General features: G+C 36.0%; 1 protein-coding gene across 1 annotated transcript in view; it reads left to right on the top strand.

Moving 5' to 3' along the window:
• Positions 1-12,042, top strand: part of LOC149796781 (zinc finger protein 330 homolog) — a 66,342-nt gene that overhangs the window by 14,986 nt on the left and 39,314 nt on the right. The window contains exons 4-5 of the mRNA XM_089961438.1: positions 1,454-1,533; positions 11,702-11,828. Of these exons, the coding sequence (XP_089817564.1) occupies positions 1,454-1,533; positions 11,702-11,828 (207 nt within the window). The remainder of the gene's footprint in view (positions 1-1,453; positions 1,534-11,701; positions 11,829-12,042) is intronic.

The following is a 12,042-nucleotide window of genomic DNA, read 5'->3' as shown; positions in this document are numbered from 1 at the left end:
AGTCTAGAGAGGCAGCCTGTCTGCACCCTCAAGCGCTACTTGAGATGCACAGAGACAAGTTGTGGCACAAGCAGTGCCTCTTCTCATGTGGCTTACTGCTCCAAAGTTTTGAGCTTTCTCAGTAAGACAGAACACAAGATATCACGCTTCACGCCCTTTATTCCTGGCTGAAGGGGGTCATATGCCTGGTGTACTTGGACATCTCCCCAGATTAGAGTAGCCTAACGTCTGTGCCCTCAAGCACTACTTGATACATACAGAGACGTGCAGATATCACTTCCTCCCGGTCCAGGTCGGAAAACAAGGCATCACCCCTCAAGTCCTTGCTTCGTGGTTGAAGTGGGTTATATTCTCAGCGTACTCTCAGATCTCTCAAGATCAGAGTCGCCTCGTGAAGAGTACAGCTCATGAGATAGAACTATTTCTGCAAGCCTCGCTTTCAGATGCAATGTTTCTGGCCAAGACAATATAGAAGCTGTTGATTGGCATGCCGAGTCAACCTTCTGAGGTACATGTAGTTGTTGAAGATGCCATTGAAGATTGATGAATAGACAGAATGAGCTTCTTTAAATAAATCACTATTATTAGTAGTAGTAGTATTAGTAGCTGTAGCAGTAGTACCAGTAGTAGGATAATACAGATTTAGACAAATACAAATTTGATGAGAAAATAGAAGATTAAGATCATTGTTGGTCAAAAATCTCCAGTCAACCATGCCCTCCTAGAGTCCACATAGAAGACTGTTAATAACGGGCAAGCATGTAATGTACTGTTCACTGTACTCTTGATACGAATCATTTTAGAACAGTAAAGTTAATGGATGTCCTCATAATTGTCTAAATTGTCACATGATTTTGTAATTTCATGTTATAATTATAAGATGTTATAATTATAAGTGCAACTATAATTCACTGCACATATCTTACATAATTTGCTCTGCATATGTTTTTCCATAGGTAAACACCAGATAAAAAAATTCATTCATGACATTAGTGTTACTTAGGTGTGTGTTTGATTTGGATTTTTAATGTAGCTTTAACAATTTTTCATTGATATCTTCAGTGTGGCAGTTTATAATGATGTCTAGCACTGAGGCATCATGTCCCACACAGTCACATTATCCTGACACCAGGCCAACCGGTCCTAACACTAACCTCTTTATGTTGAGCAGCCAGCGAGGCAGCTGTTAGTACCATTTGTACAAGTCTTTGGTATGACTTGGCAAGGGTTCAAACTCATGACCTCCCATATCCAATGTGGATGCTCTAACCACTTAAGCTACCAGATTAGTTGTTATTAATTACGACAGAACATTATAATTCATGTGAGCCATGAACAGAGAATTTATTGACTAGTAAGAATGATCATGTATGAGACATTCAAAAACTGATTTATCTGATGAATAATCGCCTCAGTTGATATATGTGTGCTGAAAACATTTTTTTCTTTCCAGGTAAACAAAAATGTATGATGAAAACGGGTGACTGTGTCATTAAACATGGTGGTCAGTTTGCTGTTGGACTAGCTATGGTGGTAGGTTTTAATCAAACCATATTCAATCCTTGTCTGGTTAGAATTACAGGTCATTATTTGGACCCTGCATTTAGATATGGAAGTCCTGTAGCCATCGGGGGCCCCGAGTGGCCGAGTGGTCTAAAGCGTTCGCCGTTACGGATCACTGCCGTCTCACCTCTGCCTGCGCCGGTTCGAGTCTCAGATTCAGCCAATGTAGATATGTGAGAAAGCATGCCAGTAGCTTCTCGTGGGTCGGTGGTTCTTTCCGGGGTTTTCCCGGGTTCTTCCTCCACCATTAATACTGGCCGCCATATATGGCCTATCGTGTGCTGAAAAATGGCGTTAAACCCCACAACAACCAACAACCAACCTGTAGCCATCACATTTTCCATCCATCCATCCATTGACACTTGTAACCACCATATCGCTGTAACCCTGTAACTTTGTATCTTAACATTGGATGATGCTTGTAGCTAGCATGCAACTCTACCACATAATCAGATGCCATTTAGTCTGTGAGTTGCCTATTGCATAAATAGGTACCTTTTAAATGGTTTGTTTTATTTTGTTTTGTTAGTTCCTGTTTTGACAGTACTTTGGTCCTTTTTCTGTTACTATTACATTTCTGCAGCAATAAATCTTTTAGTCAGCATAACTTATGAACCGTTCAAAACATTCTGATGCAGTTTGGTGTGTATATCATCTCAGAATTGAGATGTACTTTCATTGGTTTCCATTTGTCAGTCCCTTTCTAAATTTGACATTTACTTAAGATCTTCACATGGAATGTTGCTTTTCACCATAACCGAGATGTACTTTCATTGGTTTACTATTGTCAGCCCCTTTCTGGGTAGTTTCTAAATTTGACACTTACTTTGGTCCTCACATGGAATGTTGCTTTTCACCATAACCGAGATGTACTTTCATTGGTTTACTATTGTCAGCCCCTTTCTGGGTAGTTTCTAAATTTGACACTTACTTTGGTCCTCACATGGAATGTTGCTTTTCACCATAACCAAGATGTACTTTCATTGGTTTACTATTGTCAGCCCCTTTCTGGATAGTTTCTAAATTTGACACTTACTTTGGTCCTCACATGGAATGTTGCTTTTCACCATAACCAAGATATACTTTCATTGGTTCATTATTGTCAGCCCCTTTCTGTGTAGTTACTAAATTTGACACTTTCTTTGGTCTTCACATGGAATGTTGCTTTTCACCATAACCGAGATGTACTTTCATTGGTTCACTATTGTCAGCCCCTTTCTGTGTAGTTGGTGGCACTATACAGTTTCGCATTTTGCATAGGGTTAGGATTTTAAAGAAAAAGAATGTCCCCGGCTTTCCTCACTGGTTATACTGGCTATTTAAAAAAGACCTTGTATATCTTAGGTATAATGCAAAGAACCTTTAATTCCCTTTATTTTGGTGTATGATTGATGGGTGTACTATGGGTTATAGAGTATACAGCTTGGCCTTACTTCAAATGTGCACCTTTCAAAAAAGTGCTAGCTCTACTTGGTCATTTTCACTTCCTGAACTTGAGAGGTCAATTGTATAAAAAAGAGCCGATAACTTTTTTTACATTTTATATATTTGGTAATTCATTCATTGCACTTTCAGAAGCTGGTATTGTCTAGTCTGGCAAAATTCATTTTACTATTTTAATAGCTGCTATGTATAGTGTACTTTAGACTAATTCAGACTGATTTTTTAACACAAGGGAGCAGTCATTTTAGTTAGCAGTGTGCTTAAATCATGTAAAATTTCCAAAAGTACAATATCCAAAAGAAATATCATCCACATTACATTAATGTAGCATAGAGGTATGCAAACATTCTCTCCACTGTGCATGTTTTAAATGCGACCTACTTCACCTTACATACGTCACTCTCTCAAAAGTACATATTATCTGGTGAGCGCCACCATAAAGAAGATGTAGGTATTATTTTTTTATGATTTAATTACGTTTATATGGCTGAAACATTTAAGTCGCAAGCATCAAAACAATCCTTATGAATAATTCTCCTGCCTTTTTCCCCACAGAACAGTATTTATGAGTGTCAGAGTCTCTAACAAGTCCAGCCTACCCCCCCCCCCTCCGATAAAAGTGAGCTATTTTAAGAATGCACATTACATTTTGTAAACGTAGCAACCAATGTTATGCTGAATGACAGGAACATGAAACTAGCCAGAATTATTTCTGAGATATCAACAATGAATTTTACAATTAGAAAAGGGAGGTAACTCATCAGCTTCATAAAGGTCAAAGGTCAAAGTGTAAAATATTTGCCTATTGTTTAATATGGAAGAAGCGAATTCACTTTCTCTTCATTTATTTTTTTATTTGATTGCAAATAAATGAAAAGAAACATTTTCACCATATATTTCTGTCACTTATTGCAACAGTTTTAAATTTAAGTTGGTGGGTATGTGAGAAAGCCTGCCAGTAGCTTCTCATGGGTCGGTGGTTCTTTCCGGGGTTTTCCCGGGTTCTTCCTCCACCATTAATACTGGCCGCCATGTATAGCCAATCGTGTGCTGAAAAATGGCGTTAAGCCCTACAACAACAACAACAACAACAACAACAAATTTAAGTTGACTCTATTCCTATATTCTAAGTCTTCTAATTTCCCCATAATTAAGGTCACTACTCACACAAATATACCTCATGGCAAATTATGTAAGCAAGAGAAAAATGATCATAATTAGCTTATTTTCATGCTTAAATGCAATATGAATGTACCATTTTATTCACAACATCATACATAATTATATGTAAATAAAAAAAAATAATTGCAAACATTTTTTTATTTTCTTTAAGGTGGCGCTATACAGTTTCGCATTTTGCATAGGGTTAGGATTTTAAAGAAAAAGAATGTCCCCGGCTTTCCTCACTGGTTATACTGGCTATTTAAAAAAGACCTTGTATATCTTAGGTATAATGCAAAGAACCTTTAATTCCCTTTATTTTGGTGTATGATTGATGGGTGTACTATGGGTTATAGAGTATACAGCTTGGCCTTACTTCAAATGTGCACCTTTCAAAAAAGTGCTAGCTCTACTTGGTCATTTTCACTTCCTGAACTTGAGAGGTCAATTGTATAAAAAAGAGCCGATAACTTTTTTTACATTTTATATATTTGGTAATTCATTCATTGCACTTTCAGAAGCTGGTATTGTCTAGTCTGGCAAAATTCATTTTACTATTTTAATAGCTGCTATGTATAGTGTACTTTAGACTAATTCAGACTGATTTTTTAACACAAGGGAGCAGTCATTTTAGTTAGCAGTGTGCTTAAATCATGTAAAATTTCCAAAAGTACAATATCCAAAAGAAATATCATCCACATTACATTAATGTAGCATAGAGGTATGCAAACATTCTCTCCACTGTGCATGTTTTAAATGCGACCTACTTCACCTTACATACGTCACTCTCTCAAAAGTACATATTATCTGGTGAGCGCCACCATAAAGAAGATGTAGGTATTATTTTTTTATGATTTAATTACGTTTATATGGCTGAAACATTTAAGTCGCAAGCATCAAAACAATCCTTATGAATAATTCTCCTGCCTTTTTCCCCACAGAACAGTATTTATGAGTGTCAGAGTCTCTAACAAGTCCAGCCTACCCCCCCCCCCCGATAAAAATGAGCTATTTTAAGAATGCACATTACATTTTGTAAACATAGCAACCAATGTTATGCTGAATGACAGGAACATGAAGCTAGCCAGAATTATTTCTGAGATATCAACAATGAATTTTACAATTAGAAAAGGGAGGTAACTCATCAGCTTCATAAAGGTCAAAGGTCAAAGTGTAAAATATTTGCCTATTGTTTAATATGGAAGAAGCGAATTCACTTTCTCTTCATTTATTTTTTTATTTGATTGCAAATAAATGAAAAGAAACATTTTCACCATATATTTCTGTCACTTATTGCAACAGTTTTAAATTTAAGTTGACTCTATTCCTATATTCTAAGACTTCTAATTTCCCCATAATTAAGGTCACTACTCACACAAACATACCTCATGGCAAATTATGTAAGCAAGAGAAAAATGATCATAATTAGCTTATTTTCATGCTTAAATGCAATATGAATGTACCATTTTATTCACAACATCATACATAATTATATGAAAATAAAAAAAAATAATTGCAAACATTTTTTTATTTTCTTTAAGGTGGCGCTATACAGTTTCGCATTTTGCATAGGGTTAGGATTTTAAAGAAAAAGAATGTCCCCGGCTTTCCTCACTGGTTATACTGGCTATTTAAAAAAGACCTTGTATAGCTTAGGTATAATGCAAAGAACCTTTAATTCTCTTTATTTTGGTGTATGATTGATGGGTGTACTATGGGTTATAGAGTATACAGCTTGGCCTTACTTCAAATGTGCACCTTTCAAAAAAGTGCTAGCTCTACTTGGTCATTTTCACTTCCTGAACTTGAGAGGTCAATTGTATAAAAAAGAGCAGATAACTTTTTTTTACATTTTATATAGGGGCCCCGAGTGGCCGAGTGGTCTAAAGCGTTCGCCGTTACGGATCACTGCTATCTCACCTCTGTCTGCGCCGGTTCGAGTCTCAGATTCAGCCAATGTAGATATGTGAGAAAGCATGCCAGTAGCTTCTCGTGGGTCGGTGGTTCTTTCCTGGTTTTTCCCGGGTTCTTCCTCCACCATTAATACTGGCCGCCATATATGGCCTATCGTGTGCTGAAAAATGGCGTTAAACCCCACAACAACAACAACAACAACATTTTATATATTTGGTAATTCATTCATTGCACTTTCAGAAGCTGATATTGTCTAGTCTGGCAAAATTCATTTTCCCTATTTTAATAGCTGCTATGTATAGTGTACTTTAGACTAATTCAGACTGATTTTTTAACACAAGGGAGCAGTCATTTTAGTTAGCAGTGTGCTTAAATCATGTAAAATTTCCAAAAGTACAATATCCAAAAGAAATATCATCCACATTACATTAATGTAGCATAGAGGTATGCAAACATTCTCTCCACTGTGCATGTTTTAAATGCGACCTACTTCACCTTACATACGTCACTCTCTCAAAAGTACATATTATCTGGTGAGCGCCACCATAAAGAAGATGTAGGTATTATTTTTTTATGATTTAATTACGTTTATATGGCTGAAACATTTAAGTCGCAAGCATCAAAACAATCCTTATGAATAATTCTCCTGCCTTTTTCCCCACAGAACAGTATTTATGAGTGTCAGAGTCTCTAACAAGTCCAGCCTACCCCCCCCCCTCCGATAAAAGTGAGCTATTTTAAGAATGCACATTACATTTTGTAAACGTAGCAACCAATGTTATGCTGAATGACAGGAACATGAAACTAGCCAGAATTATTTCTGAGATATCAACAATGAATTTTACAATTAGAAAAGGGAGGTAACTCATCAGCTTCATAAAGGTCAAAGGTCAAAGTGTAAAATATTTGCCTATTGTTTAATATGGAAGAAGCGAATTCACTTTCTCTTCATTTATTTTTTTATTTGATTGCAAATAAATGAAAAGAAACATTTTCACCATATATTTCTGTCACTTATTGCAACAGTTTTAAATTTAAGTTGGTGGGTATGTGAGAAAGCCTGCCAGTAGCTTCTCATGGGTCGGTGGTTCTTTCCGGGGTTTTCCCGGGTTCTTCCTCCGCCATTAATACTGGCCGCCATGTATAGCCAATCGTGTGCTGAAAAATGGCGTTAAGCCCTACAACAACAACAACAACAACAACAACAACAAATTTAAGTTGACTCTATTCCTATATTCTAAGTCTTCTAATTTTCCCATAATTAAGGTCACTACTCACACAAACATACCTCATGGCAAATTATGTAAGCAAGAGAAAAATGATCATAATTAGCTTATTTTCATGCTTAAATGCAATATGAATGTACCATTTTATTCACAACATCATACATAATTATATGTAAATAAAAAAAAATAATTGCAAACATTTTTTTATTTTCTTTAAGGTGGCGCTATACAGTTTCGCATTTTGCATAGGGTTAGGATTTTAAAGAAAAAGAATGTCCCCGGCTTTCCTCACTGGTTATACTGGCTATTTAAAAAAGACCTTGTATATCTTAGGTATAATGCAAAGAACCTTTAATTCCCTTTATTTTGGTGTATGATTGATGGGTGTACTATGGGTTATAGAGTATACAGCTTGGCCTTACTTCAAATGTGCACCTTTCAAAAAAGTGCTAGCTCTACTTGGTCATTTTCACTTCCTGAACTTGAGAGGTCAATTGTATAAAAAAGAGCCGATAACTTTTTTTACATTTTATATATTTGGTAATTCATTCATTGCACTTTCAGAAGCTGGTATTGTCTAGTCTGGCAAAATTCATTTTACTATTTTAATAGCTGCTATGTATAGTGTACTTTAGACTAATTCAGACTGATTTTTTAACACAAGGGAGCAGTCATTTTAGTTAGCAGTGTGCTTAAATCATGTAAAATTTCCAAAAGTACAATATCCAAAAGAAATATCATCCACATTACATTAATGTAGCATAGAGGTATGCAAACATTCTCTCCACTGTGCATGTTTTAAATGCGACCTACTTCACCTTACATACGTCACTCTCTCAAAAGTACATATTATCTGGTGAGCGCCACCATAAAGAAGATGTAGGTATTATTTTTTTATGATTTAATTACGTTTATATGGCTGAAACATTTAAGTCGCAAGCATCAAAACAATCCTTATGAATAATTCTCCTGCCTTTTTCCCCACAGAACAGTATTTATGAGTGTCAGAGTCTCTAACAAGTCCAGCCTACCCCCCCCCCCCCCGATAAAAGTGAGCTATTTTAAGAATGCACATTACATTTTGTAAACATAGCAACCAATGTTATGCTGAATGACAGGAACATGAAACTAGCCAGAATTATTTCTGAGATATCAACAATGAATTTTACAATTAGAAAAGGGAGGTAACTCATCAGCTTCATAAAGGTCAAAGGTCAAAGTGTAAAATATTTGCCTATTGTTTAATATGGAAGAAGCGAATTCACTTTCTCTTCATTTATTTTTTTATTTGATTGCAAATAAATGAAAAGAAACATTTTCACCATATATTTCTGTCACTTATTGCAACAGTTTTAAATTTAAGTTGACTCTATTCCTATATTCTAAGACTTCTAATTTCCCCATAATTAAGGTCACTACTCACACAAACATACCTCATGGCAAATTATGTAAGCAAGAGAAAAATGATCATAATTAGCTTATTTTCATGCTTAAATGCAATATGAATGTACCATTTTATTCACAACATCATACATAATTATATGAAAATAAAAAAAAATAATTGCAAACATTTTTTTATTTTCTTTAAGGTGGCGCTATACAGTTTCGCATTTTGCATAGGGTTAGGATTTTAAAGAAAAAGAATGTCCCCGGCTTTCCTCACTGGTTATACTGGCTATTTAAAAAAGACCTTGTATAGCTTAGGTATAATGCAAAGAACCTTTAATTCTCTTTATTTTGGTGTATGATTGATGGGTGTACTATGGGTTATAGAGTATACAGCTTGGCCTTACTTCAAATGTGCACCTTTCAAAAAAGTGCTAGCTCTACTTGGTCATTTTCACTTCCTGAACTTGAGAGGTCAATTGTATAAAAAAGAGCAGATAACTTTTTTTTACATTTTATATAGGGGCCCCGAGTGGCCGAGTGGTCTAAAGCGTTCGCCGTTACGGATCACTGCCATCTCACCTCTGTCTGCGCCGGTTCGAGTCTCAGATTCAGCCAATGTAGATATGTGAGAAAGCATGCCAGTAGCTTCTCGTGGGTCGGTGGTTCTTTCCTGGTTTTTCCCGGGTTCTTCCTCCACCATTAATACTGGCCGCCATATATGGCCTATCGTGTGCTGAAAAATGGCGTTAAACCCCACAACAACAACAACAACAACATTTTATATATTTGGTAATTCATTCATTGCACTTTCAGAAGCTGATATTGTCTAGTCTGGCAAAATTCATTTTCCCTATTTTAATAGCTGCTATGTATAGTGTACTTTAGACTAATTCAGACTGATTTTTTAACACAAGGGAGCAGTCATTTTAGTTAGCAGTGTGCTTAAATCATGTAAAATTTCCAAAAGTACAATATCCAAAAGAAATATCATCCACATTACATTAATGTAGCATAGAGGTATGCAAACATTCTCTCCACTGTGCATGTTTTAAACGGGAACTACTTCACCTTACATAAGTCACTCTCTCAAAAGTACATATTATCTGGTGAGCGCCACCAGTTACTAAATTTGTCACTTACTTTGGTCTTCACATGGAATGTTGCTTTTCACCATAACTGAGATGTACTTTCATTGTTTCACTATTGTCAGCCTCTTTTTGTGTAGTTACTAAATTTGACACTTACTTTGGTCTTCACATGGAATGTTGCTTTTCAACATAACTGAGATGTACTTTCATTGTTTCACTCTTGTCAGCCCCTTTCTGTGTAGTTACTAAATTTGACACTTACTTTGGTCTTCACATGGAATGTTGCTTTTAACCATAAAAGCTTAAGACTAACTAGTCAGTATATTCTGATTTAGTATGAACATTGTCTCCAACTTGCATGTGCATTACATGGGCTTCTTTAGAGGAGTTAAATCCCTTTGATTGCATGTGCATTACATGGGATTCATCTTCTTTAGAGGAGTTAAATCCCTTTGATTGCTCATCCTCTGGACATAACCAGCAGTTGTTGCTCATCCTCTGGACATAACCAGCAGTTGTTGGATTTCAACCATATTGGCATGTGGTATCAGATTCATTAGAACTTGAGTGAGTTTGATTTCTAGTGATCCTTGATGTCAAATATTGAAGTTATTGAGTTATGGCCCTTGACTATTCATCCTCCTGACTTGGCTTCAGGACCATAACTTTACCAAGTTCTGTCAGATTTCAACTATATATGGCATGCAGTTTTGTATTGATGAGACCTTGAATGATTTTAACTTAATGTCCTCTACATTTTCTTTATTAAGAGGCATGTTCGTTGATTGCCCATCCTCCTTCTGGTAACATTGCTCTCCAGAATAAAACTTTAGTTTGAAATATTGGATTTCATCAGCAGTTATTATGCATCATTATGAGATCTTGACTGAGTGTGATCTCCATCAGTTCATGTCATCATGTAGAGGTGTCATGGCTACTGAATGTCAGTCTTCTCTAAACTTCGGATTTACAAGAAAAGTTCTTCTTCATAAGGTCTTCATAAGCAAATTTCATAGTGTGTTAACCTTGTTCATCCTTCTAGCCATACATCAATCACACACTTTTGCACTTAACTCAATTTCTAATGCACTTTTTGCAGCAGAATCATATTACTTTGTGTATATGATATGATTTGAGGACAGATCCATCAAAAAAGAGGTCTCTGTGACCTGTATTTCATGTTTTAATGACTATTTTGGTTTTTATTAAGGTTTGCTTCTATGTCAATTTATCATGCGATGTAGAAATCACTGTTACAGTATGTAACTGTGGGTTGATGTGTGTCATTAAATATGATAATCTGCCATTGTATGTTGGTCACTGTACATTAACTACATTTAGTTTTAAACTGACAAAGGTTATGGTAAGTTTTTTACATTCAAGTCTGAGTTAGCTGGGGAAATTATAAATGGGGATTGGCAGCTTTATGGACCCAATAATTTAACATACATATATTAGCAGATAATTTTCAACTTGGATTCTATGGAATCTAAGTTTTCCCCAGGTGTCATATGAGAGAGACAGACAGACAGACAGACAGAGAGAGAGAGAGAGAGAGAGAGAGATAGCTAGGGAGGGTCATCACATATATGTCAGAAATCTAGTATCCCTCTTCACTGGTCCCATTCCATTTTTCCCATGGACCATTACAGTACAGTCAGATTATAACCCAATGGTCTTCATTGCCAATCTGCAGGAATATGATTGAAAAGACAGATTGTGTTATTGTTTACTGCTGGTGTTGAAAAGACAGATCATATTATTGTTTACTGCTGGTGTTGACATAGCCAGAAATGTTTGAAAAATTTGTGATTTTTTAAAAAATAAAGTAAAATAAAGTAATAATGCTATTTATTCATAAAATAAGAGTAGAGTACTTAATTTTACCAAACTTTGAAGACATTTTTTGTTTCTCAGGGTGCCATTTGTGATTTCTGTGAGGCCTGGATCTGCCATGGTAAAAAGTGCCTAACTATACATGCCTGTACATGTCCCCTTCAAGAAGCCATCTGCCTGGAGTGCAAGAGAGGGGTCTGGGATCATGGTAAGAAAACTCATATTTCTGATGTATAGCAAACCTAGAATTGTTTGGAATCATTAGGGAAAATTGGGCTTGTGTTTTTGAATATGAAGACGTTACTGGTAGTTATGCTGTTCAAAGCGGGGTTCTGTGCAGATCCAGTACAATGAATATTTTTGACACAGTAAAACATCACTTCCATATATGCTGAAAAAGCCAAGTCCACCTGCATAATGCA

This window comes from Sinohyriopsis cumingii, chromosome 6, assembly GCF_028554795.1.
Source record: "Sinohyriopsis cumingii isolate HCF-2022 chromosome 6, ASM2855479v2, whole genome shotgun sequence".
Lineage (NCBI taxonomy): Eukaryota > Metazoa > Mollusca > Bivalvia > Unionida > Unionidae > Sinohyriopsis > Sinohyriopsis cumingii.
The sequence above is the reverse complement of the archived record's forward strand: the minus strand, read 5'-3'. Positions and strand labels throughout refer to the sequence as shown.